We start from the raw sequence: 22899 nt of genomic DNA, 5'->3' as shown, positions 1-22899 counted from the left end.
TTTAATGATGGCCATTCTGACTGGTGTGAGGTGGTATCTCATTGTAGTTTTAATTTGTGTTTCTCTAATATTTAGTGATGTTGAGCATCTTCTCATGTGCCTCTTGGCCATTTGTATGTCTTCTTTGGAGAGATGTCTATTTAGGTCTTCTGCCCATTGTTTGATCAGGTTGGTTTGTTATTGAATTGTATGAGCTGTTTGTATGTTTTGGAAATTAAGCCCATGTCAGTCTCATTGCTTGCAAATATTTTCTTGCAGTCCGTAGGTTGTCTTTTTGTTTTATTTATGTTGATCAGTTCTAGTAGTTTTTGTGTGGAGTCTTTAGGGTTTTCTATATATAGTATTATGTCCTCTGTGTATAATGACAGTTTTACCTCTTCCTTTCCAATTTGGATGCCTTTTATTTCAAAGAGGTACAATTCTTAAGGTTCTTACATTTATGCATTGATTAAAGGAGATTTCTTTGGTTTTACAGGAATTTTTTTCAAAGAAGTCAGATTGTTCTTTATTCATGTTTGGCTCCCATAATAAGAAGCGGCCAAATAATCTAGTAATAGGTAAATATCATTTACTTTTTAATACTTTTATTTTATAGAGTCAGTTCTGTGACTCAGATTAATTGATGGTATTGAGGTTTCAGGAGTAGCCAGTAAGCACTAAACTAGTTTTTTATTTTCCTTGTGCGTGTGAATAAAATTTGTTTTTACCTACCAGTCTTCAGGTAAAGAAGGGGCATGTAAATATCACCCTACCTCAAGTTGTGGAAGTTTTTCAAATATAAAACATATATCCTAAATCAGTATTAGAGTTAGAAAAAAAGAAGTAGCATACTTACACACACAAATTAACCCTTCCCTAATAAATACCTGTATAATGAATACATTTGAAAGTAAACCCTTGCCCTGTATTGTGTTTTGAGGCTTGGGCTGGCATGCTCACTGGCTTAGGTAAAGCCCTTTACCCTCTGTGGGCCTTTATTTACTCTTCTGTAAAGTAAGGGAGTTTGGCTAAGTGATTTTTAAGATCCTTTCCAGGTCCAAAGTTGGAACAATACATTCTAGGTAGAGTTGAAAATTTAAGAAAGAAGGGACATGTTTGGGAGGTTTAAGGAGAAAGAAAAGAGGCAGATATTAGGACATTATGAACATGCAGATAAGTAGGTGAATATAAGGCAGCTGTTTGGGAAAAAAATAAATGGTTAAAAGAAAATGTATTTTCCTTCTAGGTCGTATGTATGACTACCATGTGCTGGATATGATTGAAGTAGGTATCGAGAAGTTTGTCTCCCTTAAAGATATTAAGGTAAGATACTGATCATAAAAATAAGCATTTTATAATGTTGCTCTTGGGCAATAGTGACATCTTGTGGTGAAGAGTAAAGATACAGTTCTGTAACTTAAATAAGAAAGAACTTTGGTTTTATTCTAGTGTGCTCTAAACTAAAAAGCACAATTTCATTTTACCTTTAAAAAGAGGGAGATGTTTACAGCGTATAACACATATGTAGGCAGTTAGACTTCAGAGTCGTTATTAACTCTTGTCTAGACCCATAGTTGGGATGCTCTCCTCTCCCACTGAATTATCACAGCACCCATTTTATGGAACCTCAGAAATACCAAAATTTTCTTTCTTTCTTTCTTTTTGTAAAAAATTTCTTTATTTATTTATTTTTGGCCGTGTTGGGTCTTCATTGCTGCGCACAGGCTTTCTCTAATTGCAGCGAGCAGGGGTTCTGCTCTTCATTGCGGTGCACGGCTTCTCATTGCGGTGGCTTCTCTTGTTGCGGAGCACGAGCTCTAGGTGCGCGGGCTTCAGTAGTTGTGGTACGTGGGCTCAGTAGTTGTGGCTCGTGTGGCACGTGGGCTCAGTAGTTGTGGCTCGTAGGCTCTAGAGCGCAGGCTCAGTAGTTGTGGTGCACGGGCTTAGTTTCTCCGTGGCATGTGGGATCCTCCCAGACCAGGGCTTGAACCCATGTCCCCTGCCTTGGCAGGCGGATTCTTAACCACTGCGCCACCAGGGAAGTCCCCACAATTTTCAAAGTGAGCCCTGTTTTAAACCTAGGAAGCTTTGGCTGATCCTATAGTATTTTGGCTGCTGGGAACCAAATTGCTAGTTCACTTTTCCCCTTGAGGACTTGCATCTTTGTGTCTCCTTTGTTTGAATGGGATTATGAAACAGAAAGGCAAGAAAACTGTCCTAATGCAGTTCCTGGATCCAAACTGGGCTTCTGCTCCCTCAGACCTCTGCTCCTGGCTTAATCTAGTCCATCAAATATATTATTTCACTTAAGACCTCTTAGCTACCCTCTAAGGCTGAAATTATTTTCCCTATTATATAGATTTGGTGACTGAGGCCCAGAGGAATTCCACTGGTGACCTAGAGTCATACATACAGTAAATGGTATAACCAAGATTAGGACTGAAGGGCTTTGAAAGAAAGGATATTGAAGTTTGTAATGGAAAATGCATGCCAACCCCTCTGCTCTTTCCACTTCCCTTCCAAAGCAAAGAAATACCCCGTCACTGTGCAGCTTCTAAACTGAACCACAAAATCAGTATCTTTTGGCAGGCGTATTCTTAACAAGAACCATTTAAATTGAGTACTAGATCTTGTGGCTGTGTCGTGCACGTGAGCCCCGTAGGGCCAGGGAGGCACCAGCTGCCACGCGGAGAGGAGGCCGAGGCCACAGCTTGAGGGAGGCCCCTGCCCCTCTGCACCTGTGTATGGCAGAGCTGGTGCAAGACCAAGAGACAATCCTTCCCAGCTGCCAAGATAATCAAGAGTTTTGGCCGGAACTTTGAGCACACACCGAAATAGTGAGGAGCCAGATGAAAAGCACAGACAATGGTGCTGAAACGGATTAATAAGGAACTTAGTGATTTGGCCCATGACCCTCCAGCACAATGTTTTGCAGGTCCAGTTGGGGATGATATGTATCATTGGCAAGCCACAATTATGGGACCTAATGACAGCCCATATCAAGGCGGTGTATTCCTTTTGACAATTCATTTTCCTACAGACTACCCCTTCAAACCACCTAAGGTTTCATTTACAACAAGAATTTATCATCCAAATATTAACAGTAATGGCAGCATTTGTCTCGATATTCTAAGATCATAGTGTTCTCCTGCTTTAACTATTTCTAAAGTTCTTTTATCTATTTGTTCACTGCTATGTGATCCAAACCCACATGACCCTCTAGTGCCAGAGATTGCGTGGATCTATAAAACAGAGAGAGATAAGTACAACAGAATATCTTAGGAACAGACTCAGAAGTATGCCATATGATGCTACCTTAAAGTCAGAATAACCTGCATTATAGCTGGAATAAACTTTAAATTACTGTTCCTTTTTTGATTTTCTTATCCGGTTGCTCCCCTATCAGACCTCATCTTTTTTCATTTTATTTTTTGCACACCTCCCTCCATTCATTCACATGCTCATCTGAGAAGACTTAAGTGCTTCCAGCTTTGGACAATAACTGCTTTTAGAAACTGTAAAGTAGTTACAAGAGAACAGTTGCCCAAGATTCAGAATTTTTTTAAAAATGGAGCGTGTGTATTATGTGGCCAGTGTCTTCACTCTAACTTGGTTATGAGACTAAACCCATTCCTCACTGCTCTAACATGCTGAAGAATCATCTGAGAGGGAGGGAGATGGATGCTGAGTTATCACATCAAAGGAAGCAACATTATTCTAGCAGCATCCATTCATGTGTAAGCCTTCCACTGTTAGAGATTTGAGGTTACATGATATAATTTATGCTCGTAACTGACGTGGCTGGAAAATTGGTATTGAATTTATAGCATCAGCAGGACAGAAAATGTGATGTATTTTATGTATGTCAATAAAGGAATGACCTGTTCTTGTTCTACAGAGAATGGAAATTGGAAGTCAGAATTTATAGCATCAACAGGACAGAAAATGTGATGTATTTTATGCATGTCCATAAAGGAATGACCTGTTCTTGTTCTACAGAGAATGGAAATTGGAAGTCAAACACCCTTTGTATTCCAAAATAGGGTCTCAAACATTTTGTAATTTTCATTTAAATTGTTAGGAGGCTTGGAGCTATTAATCTATCTTACAGTACACTGTTTAATGTAGCACTGAATAAATGATGCAAGTTGTCAATGGATGAGCGATCAACTAATAGCTCTGCCAGTAATTGATTTATTTTTCTTTCTTTTTTTAAAAATAAATTTATTTATTTTATTTACTTATTTTTGGCTGTGTTGGGTCCTCGTTGCTGCACGCAGGCTTTCTCCAGCTGCGGTGAGCGGGGGCCACTCCTCGCCGCGGTGCGCTGGCCTCTCATTGCGGTGGCCTCTCTTGTTGCGGAGCACGGGCTCTACAGCACGCGGGCTTCAGTAGTTGTGGCTCGCGGGCCCTAGAACGCAGGCTCAGTAGCTGTGGTGCACGGGCCTAGCCGCTCCGCAGCATGTGGGATCTTCCCGGACCAGGGCTCAAACCCGTGTCCCCTGCATTGGCAGGCGGACTCCCAACCACTGCACCACCAGGGAAGCCCTGATTTATTTTTCTTCAATAAAGTTGCATAAACCAATGAGTTAGCTCCCTGGATTAATCAGTATGGGAACAATCTTTTGTAAATCAAAGCTGTTTTTTGTATATACTGTTGGGATTTGCTTCATTGTTTGACATCAAATGATGATGTAAAGTTCTAGTTGCCATGTTCAGTTAAAAGTGTGCAGTCTGTTACAGGTTGACATATTGATTGACCTGATTTATGCAGAATTAATAAGCTACTCAGATAGTGTAGCTTTAGTATGCTGCACATGATATTGGCAGCCCGGGGGTTCGTAGATGGACTTGGGACCCAGCAGTTTTGAAACGTGTATATGGAGTTTAAGAAATTTATTTTCCAGGTGCAACCCCCATCTAACTAAATTTTTTCTTCACCTTGTACACTTGACAGCTGAAAAAACCATAACATGGGAGTAATAATGGGTCAAAATTTACAAAATAAAGTACTGTTTTGGTGTGGGGAAAAAAAAATACATTGAGTACGAAATTTTCACTCATGGAGCGTATCCATAACTATAAAATTCATTAATTGATGAGAATGTGCTTACATTGGCAATCCCTATATAGACTATTAGCCAGTCCCCTTCACTTTGACCCCATTATTTGGTTACAACCTCGTATTTTTAGTTTGTTTTGGAGTTGCATGTTTTGTTGCACTTTCCTTCCATATTTATTTCTTCTTTATTTCCACCTCCTCATTTTTAAGACATCTTTACCAGGCATTTCTTTTCTTACTTGCCCACTTTTATTGCCAAGCCTCATCCCTCTGTTAACTCTTAAGCAACAGGTGATTAGACGCTACCAGGAAATAGAGTGATTATTCTAGAAGCCTGTATTCTAAGATGGCCAAAATTCTAGGGATGGTTATTCTGCATAAAATAAGCCTAAGAAATGAGATGATTTAAAATTAAAGGTTAGTTGGGCACAGATGGAGCACAGGAGAGTCATTGGGTCTGGAAGGTCTGTTCAGTCCCTCAATCAGACAGATTTTAGGCCCATCTCCTAAGTATAGACAGTTCAGGTTCGCGTTGGAAGCAGAGAATGTCAACAAGAATGGTCGTGGTGAACAGGGAAGCAACACGTGACCTCTGGTCCAAGGGCAGAGGATGTTTGTTTGTTTGCTGTCCTGTCTCCCCCCACCCCCTCCACTTGGATAATCCTTGATTAGTGTCAGAGCAGAGAAATTAGAATCAGTGGGAAGCTCAGACCGATTCTTCTTCCTCCATAAATTAACCCTTCAGTTAAATAATTTTTTCTATTTGATTTTTTCTTTCACTTTGGTAAAACAAAAATTCACATTCTTTTTGGTATAGAAAATCCAGAACTAGGGAGTTCCTTGGCAGTCCAGTGTTAGGACTCCACACTTTCACTGTCGAGGACTCGGGTTCATTCCCTGGTGTGGAAGCTAAGATCCCACAAGCTGTGTGGTTCAGCCAGAAAAAAGAAGGAAAAGAAAATCCAGAACTAGACAAAATATTTTTTAGAGTAGAGCTTCGATCCTGCTGAGTGAGGATTGCCCATATTTTCTGTAGCTGGTATAACATTGTATTGCTTCCCATGTGAATGTTTAGTTGGTAGTTCAGTTTAGCTTTCATTTAAAAATACTGCTTATGTGACACAGTAGGAAAGGCACATTGTTACAAATAATTCAAAGAAATTAAATTTATTTTGACTCTGAGATTTTGGCTGTTAGAGGGTTGTGTTTGTTTTGCAGCAAGTTTAGCTTTTTATTTTATTCTTTGCATAGAAAGTGATAAAAAGTATCATATCATTCTTTAATCACTTATTAATTTGGCACTAAGAGGGAGTGGAATGAAAAATTATTTTTTAGTATAAAAATCTGTAAATTAAAGAATCCCCACTCTGGTTTTAAGTCTAAAATCAGTGTTCATAGGGACATCCTTGGTGGTCCAGTGGTTAAGGCTCTGCGCTTCCACTGCAGGGGGCACGGGTTCGATTCCTGGTTGGGAACTAAGATTCTGCATGCCGCACCATGTGGCCAAAATAAATAAATAAATAAAATCAGCATTCATAGACATAGTTTTAGGACAGTTAAGAAAAATGTGAAAATGAGTCACTGTGTATCAGCAGTCCCCAACCTTTTTGGCATCTGGGACCAGTTTCATGGAAGACAAGTTTCTACAGATGGATGGGGGGGTGGGGAATGGTTCAGGCCGTAATGCGAGTGATGGGGAGCAGCAGATGAAGCTTCACTCGCTCACCTGCCGCTCACCTCTTGCTGTGCGGCGCGGTTCCTAACAGGCCGTGGACCGATACCAGTCCAGGGGTTGGGGACCTCCGCTATATATAAATACTGACTGCTTTAAAATCAGCATGTAAACAATTTAGACTTGATAATTATATAATTACTTTTTTTTATTTCCTAGAATAGTAAATGTCCGGAGGGAACAAAACCCATGTTAATATTCGCAGGTGATGATTTTGATGTAACAGAAGTAGGTATCGAGAAGTTTGTCTCCCTTAAAGATATTAAGAATAGTAAATGTCCGGAGGGAACAAAACCCATGTTAATATTCGCAGGTGATGATTTTGATGTAACAGAAGACTACAGAAGGCTAAAAAGCCTTCTTATTGGTAAGTATTTTAATACTTATCTGCAGGATAGCTTAGGTAGGCATTCTAGGAGTTGCCATCGGTCGTGGCAGTTTGCAACTTCACTCTAGATATACAGCTTTTTCTCTTTGATCTCTTTTTTCCTTTTCATTATTTTGTTTATTCCCCACTAGAAGCAGGAGAGAGTGAAAAGGATGTTATACTCTATAGATCATTATTACTTTTTGATGGTTTAGTACTTTGGTACCAACCTATTTAATGCTTGCACCCATCTCCTGTCATTATTGGCATTATTAAATTAAATTTAGAAAATTGAAAAGTTAAATTTTCAAGATTATTATACATCATCCACTTCCAATTCAGAAACCTCTACTAGTTTTTCTTAGTCTGATATACAAAGCTTTTCACACTATAACCCCATATAACTTGCTTTCTTAATCTCCACCAATTTCATTCCTCCCTTTTCCGTTTTTAAAAAAAAAAACAAAAAAACCCTCATAAGGTGGTTTTATAGGTGATCGGTTCTTAGTGAACTCTGCTCATTCCTAATGTTTTATCTAATGACTACATTACTTTTTATGTGTTCATAAGCCACCTTCTTAAAATCCAATATACAATATATAGTTATTGTCAGAGATTGATGTTAAATTTACCAACTTTAAACCACTTTTTCTCTCCTTTTTTGAAAAGCTGGCATTATTGTTCTCCATGATTTCTTAACGGTTACTAATACTTAATATTGTGTGATCACATCTGTCAGCTCTCTTCTAACTCTGGAAGGTAATTTAGTTTGTCCCTAAAGATATGAACTCTCCTTATACTCAGTGGCATTTTCTGAAGTTTAAATAATTTATTCTATTTGAGCTTTTCTTGCACCATTCTTACAAGCTATGGCTTAACTTTTTTGGTTGCCCTTCTTTTGGATTTTTATATACTTTTCCCTAGATGACTTTTGAAAAGTTGGTGGGGTATATATTATAAATAAATTATATGCATGCTCTTTACAAATCTGAGCCAACCAAAGAAGGTTTGTGGGCAGACACATTGCTTTTGTTTTTCCTTATTGGGGTTATTTATGCTCTTATTGTTAGGAATACAGTTTTCGGGACTTCTCATTTCTCTTGTTCATAATGGCTATTTTTGAAAAACTAAGTATCACTGTTACCTGTTTAATCCTTACTAAAGCTCTTGAGTTTGGTAACATTTCATTTTACAGATGGGAAGTTGGAGGCTCAGAGAGGTTAAGAGCTATTAAGTAGGTGAAGCAGAATCAAAACCCAAAGCCTGTGCTTTTCTGCTTCTGCTCTTCATCCTGCCCATGGTGAATAATTCCTTTGCAGAGTCTTTGCTGTAGGTTCTTACTTCTGTTTTCCATGAATTAAAAAAAAAAAAAGAAAAGGGACTTTCCTGGTGACGCAGTGGTTAAGAATCCGCCTGCCAATGCAGGGGACCACGGGTTCGATCCCTGGTCTGGGAAGATCCCACATGCCATGGAGCAACTAAGCCCGTGCGCCACAACTACTGAGCCTGTGCTCTAGAGCCTGTGAGCCACAACTCCTGAGCCTGCATGCCACAACTACTGAAGTCCACGCACCTAGAGCCTGTGCTCCACAAGAGAAGCCACCGTAATGAGAAGCCCGTGCACCACAACGAAGAGTAGCCCCCGCTCACCTCAACTAGAGAAAGTCCGCGTGCAGGCTTTCTCTAGTTGAGGTGAGCGGGGGCTACTCAACAAAGACCCAACGTAGCCAAAAAAATTAATTAATTAAAAAAAAATCATACATGGAAGACAGCGACCAACATTTCTTTGAATATTACATAGCCCGAAACATCAAGGGAGTTTTTTTAGCCAAGATTCCTAGTACTTGTACTGCGTTGGCTCAGATTTCCTGCTTTTTTCCCCTTGTTCTTCTGTATAATTATTATTAGTGAGGGAAGTACTTATAATTTTGTTATAACAGAGCTTTGTTGCTTCTGTTTAAATGGTTTTATCTTACTATTTTGTGCTTCCACTAGATGGCAGGAATAACCACATAATGCAGTGATGAGAGGGAGGGAGTGAAAACCAAAAAGGAATAAAGAAAGAAGAAAGACAGGTAGCAGGATGGAGTGACATTGTCTGACACTAAGCAAAGTTGAGTTTTTAATATAAATAAGAAGTAAGAAAGTTGCAGACTTCTTGGTTTGTGTTGTGTGTTCAAATGAAATAATGTAGAGCAGTAGGTAAAGAGAATTTTATCAAGGGCTTTTTTCCTGTTTGGAAGTTGTGTTTTTGTTTTCTTTTTGTAATTGGCCAGAAAGAAAAGTTAGCTTCAGTATTTTCATGCCAGACACCCATTTTGTTCATTCGAATTTTGCTTCTCTTTTGCTTTAAATATTATATAGATTTGTAGTTAATCTTAGCAGGTCCTGCTTTTCTTTACAGAAAACCAGTGCCTATTTTTTGATTCAGTCCATCCTAATTTTTTTTTTAAGCAGATATTCATTTTTAAAAATAATTTATTTATTTATTTATTTATGGCTGTGTTGGGTCTTTGTTTCTGTGTGAGGGCTTTCTCCAGTTTCGGCAAGTGGGGGCCACTCTTCATCGCGGTGCGCGGGCCTCTCACTATCGTGGCCTCTCTTGCTGCAGAGCACAGGTTCCAGACGTGCAGGCTCAGCAGTTGTGGCTCATGGGCCCAGTTGCTCTGCGGCATGTGGGATCTTCCCAGACCAGGGCTCGAACCCGTGTCCCCTGCATCGGCAGGCAGACTCTCAACCACTGCGCCACCAGGGAAGCCTCTAATTTTTTTTTTTTTTTTAAATTCTGGTTGTGCCATGTGGCTTGCGGGATCTCAGTTCCCCAAAAAGGACCAGGGATTGAACCCAGGCCACAGTAGTGAAAGCGCCAAATCCTAACCACTGGACCACCATGGAACTCCCAGTCCATCCTTCTTTTTATGGTTATTTTTTAGTATGATTACTCCTGGTATATAAAGATGATCATGAATCAAGTAATAGGTTAGTTTTATTAAGTGTCCCTTTAAAGCCTACCTTTAACTTAACTACCTAACTGGGTTTTTTTCTTTTCTTCATTGCCTTTGTCTATATTAGTGGTCATACCTACATCTGTGGTCATTGTTTTAATTTTTTTAACCTTCCTCATTTCCTAATTCTTATTCCACTTTAATACATATAATAATGAAAATAACTGCCATAGATTAGGTCAGGTAATATATTAAATTTAATCCTTTCTACAGCTCTACAGAGATAATTTTATTAGTCTGCTCAGGATGCCATACAAAAGACCATAGACTGGGTGGCTTATAAGCAACAGAAATTTATTTTCTCACAGTTCTAGAAGTCCAGGTTTCTGGTGAGGACTCTCTTTCTGGCTTCTTGCTTTGTGCTTACAAGGCTTTTCCTTGGGGAGGAAGGGAAGGAGGGAGATAGACAGAGGAAAGAGGGGTTTAAGTTTTCTGGTGTCTCTTCTTATGTGGACTCTAATCCTATGGGAGCAGACCCTACCCTTATGACATACCTCATTTAACCTTAAGTACTTCCTTAGAGGCCTCATTTCCAAATATAGTCACACTAGAGGTCAAACAAACATTCAGTTCATTATGGTAATATTATTCCCATGTTGTGGATGAAGAAATTGAGACCAGTTCACTTATGTCCAGAGTGAAGAGTTAGTAAGTGTCAGAATCAGAATCTTATCCATTCTCTGACTCCACATCCCCCTGTCTTTCCCGGTCAACACCCTGGTCATCCTCCTGTGCCCTTTCCCAGTGTTTTTACTCATGGACACAGTCACACTAAAGGTGTTATTTTTGCTTGGAATTGATCCATTGAAAAAATGTCCAAACTGGGGCTTTCCTTCTAATTATAACCAATTTATCTTCTACCCCCTTATTTCTATTTAACCAGGTTTTTCTCCTTATCCCTATTCTCATAATATCTCCATTTTTACCTCAACCATCATTCCTGCCCAGTTTAGGGTCAGCCTTTTTGACAGTGCTCTGAGTTTCAACACATTTTAATCCATCACCCCCTTGAGGTTTTCGACTCCTCTTGTACTTTAATTGCTCCAGTCCTGGAATCAGCTATTTCTGTAAGGATCCTGGGTTTTTTTTTAAAGTGAGAAATTATTTTAGAAATCACATTTTGTGTGCTAGGGAGTATTTCTGGGTTGGTCATTGTTTCTAGGCTTTTTCAGTGGACAGAACTATGAGATTTATTTGTTAAGATAAAATATATCCTGAGTTCATACTGAAACTTCTAACTCAAATTTAGGACAGAAGGATATGTACACATATGTACCTTCTTTCATCCATGACAAGAATCCAGGTTCTCAATGACTCCAACATAATGATGCATTTACTTTATACTGTACTACACATACAACAGTCTCAGAATAAAATACCATTATTACTACTGGTAATACGAATATTGAGTGCAATTGAAGGGTGTTTGTTTTTTTTGTGTTTTTTGTGGGTTTTTTTTTTTTTTTTTTGCAGTTCTATATGTCTATATATCCTATTAGGAATATGGTCAAATTACTGTGTTTTGAAGTCACTTGAAACAGTCCTCTTCTGTATGATTATGCCTTCAGCCCAATACACAGGTTCATTTCATTTTGTTTTCAATTTTTAGGGATAACTTTATTAAGTTTTTTCATTTTAAATTATTTTTTAAGCAATTTTTGGGGTATAATTTACATACAATCAAGTGTACATATTTATTTTTAAATTCTTTTTAAAAAATTTTTTATTTATTTTTTGGCTGCATTGGGTTTTTGTTGCTGCACACGGGCTTTCTCTAGTTGCAGCGAGTGGGGCCTACTCTTCGATGTGGCGCGCAGGCGGTGGCTTCTCTTGTTGTGGATCACGGGCTCTAGGCCCTCTGCAGTAGTTGTGGCACGTGGGCTCTAGAGCACAGGCTCATTAGTTGTGGCGCACAGGCTTAGTTGCTCCACGGCATGTGGGATCTTCCTGCACCAGGGATCGAACCCTGCATTGGCAGATGGATTCTTAACCACTGTGCCACCAGGGAAGTCCAAATGCGCATATTTAAAGTTTTAAAATTTAATGGATTTTGACATATTTATATACCTCTAAAAACACGACTGCAATCAAGATACAGAACCTTTCCATCACCCCCCAGCATTTCCCTGTGCCCTTTGGCAATCCATTGTTTTTCTCTATTCTAAGCAAACATTGATCTGCTTTCTATCATTTTTGCATTTTCCAGAATTTTAGATAAATGGAATCATACAGTATGTACTTTTCTTGTCCTGGCTTCTTTCACTCAGTTTGTTTTGAGATTCATTCATGTTGTTGTATGTATCAATCCTCCATTTCTTTTTAAAACTGGGCAGTATTCCATTTATAGCTATTCTGCAGTTTGTTTATACCTTCATCTGTTGATGGACATTTAGATTGATTCCAGCTTTTAACTATTACCAGGAGAACTGCTATGAACATTTATATACAAATTTTTGTGAGGACTTATGTTTTCATTTCCTTTGGGTAAATACCTAGGAATAGAATGGTTGGATCATTTGAATAGTGTATGTTAAACATTTTTAAGAAACTGCCAAACTGTTCTCCAACATGGTTGCACCATTTTGCATTCCCACTAACTGTAGGTGCTCCATCTCCTTGTCAATACTTGGTAGGCCATTCTTTTTAATTTTAGTTACTCTAATAGGTGTTGAATACTGACAGTAATATGTTTCCAAAGTCAAATCTCCAAAATAAAGGAGTGGTAGCATTGCAGTTTTAATTTGCATTTTCTGGTGACTAATAATGTTGAACATCTTTTCATGTGCTTATTGGCCATTTGTATATCTTTGGTAAAGTGTCTGTTCAGATCTTTGCCTGATTTTTTGATTTGGTTATTTGTCTTCTTATTGAGTACTAATGTGGAAGAGTGTGTGTGTGTATGTGTGTGAGATAAGTCTTTTGTCTATCTGACATATAATCTTTGAATATTTTCTCCTGGTCTGTGGCTTACCTTTTTGTTTTATTGATTTATGTATTTATTTATTGGCCACACAATGCAGCATGTGGGATCTTAGTTCCCCAACCAGGGATCGAACTCACTCCCCCTGCAGTGGAAGCACGGAGTCTTTAACCACTGCACCGCCCGGGAAGTCCCTTGCCTTTTTGTTTTTAGTGATGTCTTTTTTTAAAAAAATTTTTTTATTGAAGTAAAGCTGATTTATAATATTACGTAAGTTTCAGGTATACAACATAGTGATTCACAATTTTTAAAGATTATACTACACTTACAGTTATTATAAATTGTTGGCTGTATTCCCTGTGCTGTACAGTATATCCTTGTAGTTTATTTATTTTATACATAGTAGTTTGTACCTTTAACCCCCTGTCCCTCTCTTGCCTCTCCCCTTTCCCTCTCCCCACTGGTAACCACTGGTTTGTTCTCTATATCTGAGTCAGCTTCCTTATTGTTATGTTCACTAGTTTGTTGTACTTTTTAGATTCCACATACAAGTGATATCATACATTGTCGTCCTCTGACTAATTTCACTTAGCATAATGCTCTCCAAGTCCATCCATGTTGCTGCAAATGGCAAAATTTCATTCTTTTTGTGGCTGAGTAGTATTTCATTGTGTGTATGTGTGTGTGTGTGCGTGTATATATATATATATATACACACACACACACATATATATACGTGTATATATGTGTGTGTGTGTATACACACACACACACACACACACACACACCACATTTTCTTTATCCATTCATCTGTTGATGGACACTTAGGTTGCTTCCATATCTTGGCTATTGTAAATAATGCTGCTGTGAACATTGAGGTAGTACATGTATCCTTTCAAATTAGTGTGTTGTTTTCTTTGGATATGTACCCAGGAGTGGAATTGCTGGATATGATAGTTTTATTTTTAGTTTTTTAGGAACCTCCATATTGTTTTCCTTAGTGCCTGTAGAACTTACATTCCTACAAGGGCTCCATTTTCTCTACATCCTCACCAACATTGGTTATTAGTGGTTTTTTTGATGATAACCATTCTGACTGGTGTGAGGTGATATTTCATTGTGCTTTTGATTAGCATTTTTCTGATGATTAGCAGTGTTGATCATCTTTTCATGTGCCTGTTGGCCATCAGTATGTGTTCTTTGGAAAAATGTCTAGTCAGATCTTCTGCTTTTAGGTTTAAGTAGGTCCCATTTGTTTATTTTTGCTTGTGTTTCCTTTGCCTTAGGAGACAGGTTCAAAAAAAAATATTGCTACGATTTATGTCAAAGAGTGTTCTGCCTATGTTTTCTTCTAGGAGTTTTTTTGGTTTCTGGTCTTACATTTAGATTTTTAATGCATTTTGAGTTTATTTTTATATATTGTGTGAGAAAATGTTCTGATTTCATTCTTTTACGTGTAGCTGTCCAGTTTTCCCAGCACCATTTACCGAAGAGATTTTTCAACATTGTATATGCTTGCTTCCTTTGTCATAGATTAATTGACCTTACGTATGTGAGTTTATTTCTGGGCTCTCTATTCTGTTCCATTGATCCATGTGTTCGGTTTTGTGCCAGTATCATACTGTTTTGAGTACTGTGGCTTTGTAGTGTAGTCTGAAGTCAGGGAGCATGATTCCTTCAGCTCTGTTCTTTCTCAAGATTGTTTTGACTGTTTGGGTCTTTTGTGTTTCCATACACATTTTAAAATTATTCTAGTTCTATGCCATTGGTATTTTGATAGGGATTGCATTGAATCTATAGAGTATTATGGTCATTTTAACAATATTAATTCTTCCAATCCATGAACACAGTATATCTTTCCATGTGTTTGTGTTGTCTTCAATTTCTTTCATCCATGTCTTACGGGTTTCCAAGTATAGGTCTTTTAACTCCCTACGTAGGTTTATTCCTAGGTATTTCTCTGACAGTGCGCTGTTAGTGTATAGAAATGCAACAAATTTCTGTGTATTAATTTTGTATCCTGCAACTTTACTGTATTCGTTGATGAACTCTAGTAGTTTTTTGGTGGCATATTTAGGATTTTCTATATATAGTATCATATCATCTGCAAACAGATGTCTTTTAAAGAGCAGAAGTTTTTTTTTTTTTTTTTTTTTTGCGGTACGCGGGCCTCTCACTGTTGTGGCCTCTCCCGTTGCGGAGCACAGGCTCCGGACGCGCAGGCTCAGCGGCCATGGCTCACGGGCCCAGCCGGTCCGCGGCATGTGGGATCTTCCTGGACCGGGGCACGAACCCGTGTACCCTGCATCGACAGGCGGATTCTCAACCACTGTGCCACCAGGGAAGCCCTAAAGAGCAGAAGTTTCAAATTTTTGTGAAGTATACTTTATCCAATTTTTTTCTTTAATGGTTGTGCATACAGTGTTTTGTTTAAGAAACCTTTGCTTATCCCAAGATTGCAAAGATTTTTTTCTCTTATAAATATTTTTTTGAAGTCTTATAACTTTAGATCTTACATTTAATTTAGGTTTATGATCCATTTTCAGTTAATTTTTGTGTATGGTGTGAGGTAAGGGTCAATGTTCTTAAAACTTTCTACCTCATTTCATTCTTTTTTTTCTTTCTTTCTTAAAAGCTTATGGTAAAAGCACATGCCTGTAAGGTTTGCATTACAAAAACTGTTTCGGGGAGACTGGAATGTACATATCTTTTTCCCCAGAATGACTCTGACTTCAGTAATGCTGCCACAACTGTGAGTGGGGCTTTATTAACTTGGCCACTGAAGGAGAGTCAGGTTTTGGCAAAACTATGAGAAAGTTCTTCATTAATTAAAACCAATTTTTAGATCAAAATACCTTGAAAAAGTACATATTTGGTTTACAAAAGTACCCCCAAGGGATTTTTATTTGTGGTAGTAAGGAAGGGTGGTGTGTACAAGGGTATGCACACTTAACGTCTGCTTTATGTATGTTAGTTATGTGATTTTCTTTTAGTTATCTATAAGAAGGAAAAAGCAAACTATAAAAGATGTATATGTTCATGCACCTGGAGATAATTCCCATCTTATGAGCTAATGGGAGGAGGGAAGCAAGTGCTGAGTGGCTGCAGATTGGGACAGAAAGAGGTATTTCCTGTTTATGACATCACCTGTCTTAGGGCACCTCTTCCTAAGTAATTAATTTGGATGACCCTTTTATGCATAACTTTTTCTTAGCTAGATATTATTCATGTATTTCCATTTAGCCTCCCCCCAAGTTCAGTCTTTTTATCTGTAAAATGAGGTGACCAAACTTGTTTGCTGTTTTCCAAACTCTTTTCATTCATGTGCCACCTTTATAACGTTAGCGATGTCCGTGTAGTATCCATAGCATTGTTCACTGGAGATTTTTCTTTAAATTAACTCCTCTTTTTAAAAGGAAACTTTATGTCCCTACTCTCAATGGAAAATGGTGTATGATAACATAAATAATGCATTGTAGATTATATCTGCCTGTGTATCATTTAAAATTATCTCACATGTGCCACTTATTACCACTCTGTGGGAAAACAGCCTACTCATTGATCTTGATGGTTCTTTTCTGGCTTTGACACTAGATAGCTTTTCTTTGCTCATATAATTGAGATTCCTTGTTAGAATTTTCTTGCTTTTGGCGTCTGCCGTATAACAGACACTAGTTCAATTTAATAGTCAAAGTTTGAACAGCCATTTTTATAGACTTTTGCCATCTTAACCTATCTGTCTTAGTTGATTAAAATTTTATACCTTGTTTTACATTTTTAAAAAAGTTACTATTCACAGTAAACCTGTTATACTCTGGTGCTGAGCATTGGCTTAGAGAGAGAACTGCAAAACTGAAAAATTACATGGCTCAGTGAACTAAACAGAAATACAGTCATGAGATTAAATGGTAGAGGGGCGGGACCATCAGATTTTTCAGGGATCAGTTTTTGTGCTGCTTTTTAGATAAGATACAGAGAGTTGCGTTTAGAATGCAGCTGATTTGTAACTGAATTTTAAAGGTATGTTAATCTTTTTTTTTTTTTTTTTAAACAACCTGATGTGTGCTTTTAGATTTCTTCAGAGGCCCCACAGTATCAAATGTCCGCCTGGCTGGTTTAGAGTATGTTCTGCACTTCACTGCACTGAATGGGAAGATTTACTTTCGAAGCTATAAGTAAGTGCATTTCTTAGCATGTTTTTGTTAATCCTCAGGGTTAGCATTTTAGTGTGACTGTTTTATAGAGCTCAGACTTAGAATTGGTGTCTGGCCCAAAGTTTATTTGGAGAGTTTGCAGAATAGCAGTGACAAAGGAGCTCTGTGCTGATCCTCAGATGTGTCACTCCCCTGCTAACTTCTGCCTCCCCTGCTTTTCCAGGGCCCTGGGGCATCAAACGCTACACTCCCTCTGAGCTTAGAACGCTTATTCAGTCCTGACTCGCCATACTTTTATGCAGTATCTCTCTGTTTTTCTTGACTAAATTTAGAGCGCCAAGCCACAAGTCTTAGCCCAGCCAAAGCAAATCTCAAAGTCCTGAGTCTAAAAAATAGAGTCTGCAAGTAATAAGAAGATTCAGTGGCTAGATTCATTTTACCTTCTTTCTCCAGCTCAGGCCTCTACCCATACCCCCACCACAATATAAATATAAATCCTAACAAGCACATTCTGTTTTCATAAAAACCTTAATGACCTGCTGCAACTGCCTTTTGAGATAAGCATGACTTGTTTTTTTCCTTATTTAAAATAAAGTGTTAGCACTGATAGATGGAGCGCATACTTTCCTAGAGAATACATTGACTCCCACTAACTGCCTCCCTTGGTACATTGAATTCAGCCTGACATCTGCTTCGCGCTGTGGCGTGGCAGTGCGGCCTGAGCACCGACAGCCCAGTGTTGACAGTGTCTTCGTGCAGTGGTGCCATTTGTGCAACCACTTGTGGACTTCAGCATTTCATCCATGGTTTTAATTTTGTTTTTTTATCATAACGGAATACATGGTTGACCAGCTTGTGTCCAGTGAACATCCAAATGAACTAAGTAATCACCTCTTTTTTGTTAGTAATTTCCATCTTTGTCTCAACTGTATGGAGTCAGAGATGCTCGGTTCTTTTCACCACATGAGTGGTACCACCATTTCTATTTTTCTATTTTTTTTCATTTAAATAATAACGGGCAAAGGATTTTATAATCATTTTTAACTAGTTGAGATTGGAAGTCCCTGTAGTCTGTTGTTTGCATTTCCAAACTTGATTTTGGGGTGGTTAAGAATATTATGAAGTAGGTGACTCCTATTGATAGAGCAAGAGATAAAAGATGAAAAATCACTAACAAAAAAAAATCTTTTTGAAAACTTATGTTAAACAAGGAGACCCTGGGATACAAAGGAGCTAAAAATATAGAGAAAAAAGTCTTTGAGAATGAGAAATGAATAATAACAATAATCTAAAACTCATGGTGAACAATTTCAAAGGAAGTATTCTCTTCTACCAGAACTTGCATTTAGTGAAAAGAGAGATAAATTTGTAAAGAAAGAAAGAAAATGCAGAGAAAATAAAGCAAAATGGACAGAAAATTAGCAAATCAGGCTTAAGAACAAGGATAAGTTGGCAGTGTAACTACACATATTCGTCCGTCTACTTACTTTAAGACGTATGTAATTGCTGGAATCACTGTTAGGTTAGCATGGGATCTACCATAATGAAAAAAAAAGATTTGAATTTTTTACGAAATTATTTATTTATTTATCTATTTATGGCTGCATCGGGACTTAGCTGCAGCACTCGGGGTCTTCTTTGCGCCATGTAGGATCTTTCAGTTGCAGCACGCAGGCTTCTCTAGTTTTGGTGCGTGGGCTCCAGAGTGCGTGGGCTCTGTAGTTTGCGGCACGTGGGCTCTCTGGTTGAGGCCCATGGGCTTAGTTGTGACAGGGCTTAGTTGCCCTATGGCATGTGGGGTCTTAGTTCCCCGACCAGGGATCGAACCTATGTCCCCTGCATTGGAAGGCAGGTTCTTAACCACCGGACCACCAGGGAAGTCCCAAGATCTGAATTTTTAAGATCAGAAACCCTAGTGTAAAATTTTAATCCCAGGTTTTTATATCTATATCCTGTAATACCTACTAGCTATTGATTTGAAATAGAAAATGGACAGTGTGATTGAGAGCGAGCTGCTACTGAGGAAAATCCCTAGATGTGGATTAGCTTAGCCTCCAAGGGCTGTGCTCTGCTTGGGAGGGGAAGGAAGAGGTGGTCCCAGGAATGAGCATCACCTCTGAGCCTAGTGATCTGGCTCTGTGCCAGGCTTTGCCACATGACATGGGCAAGTCACTTCTCAGGTCCCCTGTTTTTCCTTTGCAAAGTGTAGTGATATCATGTAGGTAATTCTGAGGCCCCTCTGAGATGGATAATTCTCCTTTATGAGAGGGAGAGGAGTGCAGATAGAGGTGGGAATGTGCCAGAGAAGTGTGTCTGACCTAGTGTGGCTCCTCAGGCATTCTCACAGGCTGCTCTTGGGTGTCCTGCCCTCTTCCAACCAGCCCTTAGGCAGTTGGTTAAAGGTAGTAGTTAATATTGACACTTATTAATTTGTGAAGATCAATAAGGCTTATAAAATGGTTTTGAGCTTCTTGGATGAAAGGAACTCTGAGCATGGAATTACATGAATAGAACCTTTGACCTTTCCTCTTTTGGGGAAATAAATCATAGTGTTACTGGCACCTTCCTGTATATCCTATAATAATTAATTCCTTGGAGAATTTTATTCACTATAGGGCCAGAGCTATTAATATGAAACTGAAGATCTTTAGTAACTGCCACGTATGCCTTTGCCATGGCATTGGGTAGGTTTTATGGGGAGAATTATGCAAAACAGGAAGTATTAGCATACCTTAAAAAGCAAGCACAACATTCTAGGCAAGGAGTTAAGTAATGAAAACAGAATGTCAACAGAAGAGAGGGATATGGAAGGGAGAAAAATAAGGAAATTGCAATTTAAACAAGAGTGGTAATGCCAGTCTTTCTCAAGAAATAGGCAAATCATATTTAAATATATTATAGAAATTACCAATTAACATATCTAGTAGCGTAAACCCACTCTGAGAGGGAAGGTACTGAGTTCTGTTTGTCTTTGTGTCCCTGCGTCTTATACCATGTAGTCTTGCAGAACTGAATGTCACTTTTGATTTAGAGCTTATAGGGAAACAAAACAAAGCTTGAGGTTAAGATCTGAAATGGAGATTTACATGGGGTGTAAAGGTTCTGGGCAATAGATATTTGGCTGGAGATTTAAAAGCCTGGAATCAAAATGTCTGTCTTTAAAAAGAAGTGCAGTGTCTATGATGGCATTGAGGGTAAAGGAAATAGTTTTCATTTTGTTTTTTTAGAGTCGATGTTTAATAGACTCTTCATTTTCCTTAGCATAATCACAAAAATCCTTTATAAATTCTCTATTAATACATTTCCTCTGAGAAAGAGTAAACAGGTTGTTTATTTAAAGGATTAACAATTGATTTTTTTAAGCTTTCAGTTCTTTCTTTTTCTTTCTTTCTTTCCTTCTTTCCCCCTTTCTTTCTTCCTTTCTTCCTTCCTTCCTTCCTTCCTTTCCTCCTTCCCTCCCTCCCACCTACCAGGTCTTAGTTGCAGTGTGCAGGATCTTCGTTGAGGAGTGTGGGATCTTTTAGTTGTGGCATGAGGGATCTAGTCCCCCTTCCAGGGATCGAACCCAGGCCCCCTGCATTGGGAGTACAAAGTCTTAACTGATGGACCACCAGGGAAGTCCCAATGATTTTAGATTCTAGATTTCACTGTTAAAAGCTATTAATAAAAGGAAAAGATGATAGCCCTATCACGAGAAACCATATGAAGAGAACTGACAACTGGAGAAAGTTTCCTTTTATTTCTATGAAATAGAATAGTGAACATACTCAGTGAAGTGATTAAGATAAGATCATCTACACAGGCAGTATGGCACTGTAACTTAATTCTTCAGTAAATAGCAACAGATGTAGTTATATGTAGTTACTTGGAAAAAATTTTCTATACTGCTCAAAAGATTTACTTCATTAGGAGGGCACTTGTATAAATAAAAAGGTACATGAACTGTTCTGGATTGACAAGTTTTCCATTTAGCTGAAAATTAGCATCTTAAGTGGTAGAAAATTTTTTCATTGAAATTTTATATGTGTGATTTCCTTGATATTTTTTTAAAAGTAATCTACTGAACACAAGATATTAATCAAGATTTAGTCTTTTTTTTTTTTCCTTTTATTCTTTTTCTTTTCTTTTTTTGGCCATGCCATACAGTATGCGGGATCTTAGTTCCCTGACCAGGGAGTGAACCTGTGCCCCCTGCAGTGGAATCGTGGAGTCCTAACCATTAGACCGCCAGGGAATTCCCAAGATTTAGTCTTGATATGAGTTCAGCATGGTAAATATCATTTATTTGGAGGTACTGAACATGTGGATGCAACTGCAGAAGTACCTGGGATAGAAAAGATCAAATGGTCACTGCCCCCATATGCGTGAATTAGGTATTAGGGAAGATGCCATGATGTTAGCCAACTTAAGCTCCTAAAAATGTTTTCCCTTATGGTAGGCCTGAGATAGGCCTTCTCTCAGGTCTCTTCTCCTGGAACCACTGTGAGGAGAGTGCCCTAAAGACCCTTGTTTAGGTTCTTTTTCCCTGTGCTTGTTCTCTTCAAGCCCCATACTAATATTTATTTTATCTTTTAATGTTAGTATCTTTTTGTTTCTTTAACATTTCTGCTCTTTACTTATCCTAAGTTGTAGGTTGTGTTTTTTGTTTTTTGTTTTTTTTGCCTTGTTTAATTCAGTATAAATTACTGTGTCTGATACAATGTATCTATCATTATGACTCTTCCATAGCCAGTAAATGCACCTCCTGTGAATGGACTGTATTGATTGGTTGTCTTCATGTGACACAGGGCTGTTAACAAGCTTTTGCACACTCACTCCTGCTTCCTGGTGTTTGCTGCTCTCCTGGGTATTCTTTACTCTGCTTTCCTCTTCTGTTCTTTCTCTTCTCTCATGTCACTTGTTGCCTCTTTTCACACTCCGGCTTTTATGTGAAAAGGCTGATCTTTTTAAAGCATTATTATTTAGTCCTTTTTTTTCCTGTATGGAGATCTGGCCACAGTAACAAATTGAGTCTTTTAATTCAAATAACCTTCAGGTCTTTGAGCAGTTCTTGTGGTATCTCTCACAAAAAAAGAATTTGTGAGTCTCCCTTCCTCCCCATTGTATCCTTCATATGCTTTCAAATCCAGAGCTATTTGGACATATTGTATCCAGAAAGTTGTGGTTTTGTTATATTAAGTTCATTCCAGTCTATAGAGATCAGTAAATGTCTGTGCTGTGGAGAAAAGTTGATTCTGAATAGGTCTTAGAGAAATAAGAATTTGTTAATCAATCATGTAATATAATGTTTCAAAAACCCAATTAAGATTTTTTTATAATCATGTAAATCTTGCGTAAGATGAAGAAGTCAAATCAAAGGATTCCACTTCTTAGAACTGTATCACCTGCTGTTTCTCAACAATATTGCATATTCTTATGTTTTATTTTTGAAAATAAGTAGACTAAAGAAAATACTTGGTCTTGGGCTTCCCTGGTGGCTCAGTGGTTAAGAATCCGCCTGCCAATGCAGGGGACACGGGTTCAAGCCCTGGTGCGGGAAGATCCCACATGCCGCAGAGCAACTAAGCCCATGCACCACAGCTACTGAGCCTGCACTCTAGAGCCTGCGAGCCACAACTACTGAGCCCACATGCCACAGCTACTGAAGCCCATGCACCTAGAGCCCGTGCTCCGCAACAAG

General features: G+C 38.4%; 1 protein-coding gene and 1 pseudogene across 2 annotated transcripts in view; both read left to right on the top strand.

The window, feature by feature from the left end:
* Positions 1-22899, top strand: part of RPF2 (ribosome production factor 2 homolog) — a 39482-nt gene that overhangs the window by 12965 nt on the left and 3618 nt on the right. Inside the window, exons 5-8 of one of the 2 annotated variants that reach the window (XM_055087553.1) lie at positions 476-557; positions 1226-1302; positions 7041-7140; positions 17138-17240. In XM_055087553.1, the coding sequence (XP_054943528.1) occupies positions 476-557; positions 1226-1302; positions 7041-7140; positions 17138-17240 (362 nt within the window). Of the gene's footprint in view, positions 1-475; positions 558-1225; positions 1303-6932; positions 7141-17137; positions 17241-22899 lie in introns of both variants that reach the window. The other variant, XM_055087554.1, reaches the window with a different exon arrangement.
* LOC112062090 (ubiquitin-conjugating enzyme E2 D3-like) lies at positions 2753-3303 on the top strand (annotated as a pseudogene).

Source organism: Physeter macrocephalus, chromosome 10 (genome assembly GCF_002837175.3).
Source record: "Physeter macrocephalus isolate SW-GA chromosome 10, ASM283717v5, whole genome shotgun sequence".
Taxonomy (NCBI): domain Eukaryota; kingdom Metazoa; phylum Chordata; class Mammalia; order Artiodactyla; family Physeteridae; genus Physeter; species Physeter macrocephalus.
Note: the sequence above shows the minus strand (reverse complement) of the source record. Positions and strands in the feature narration are given on the sequence as shown.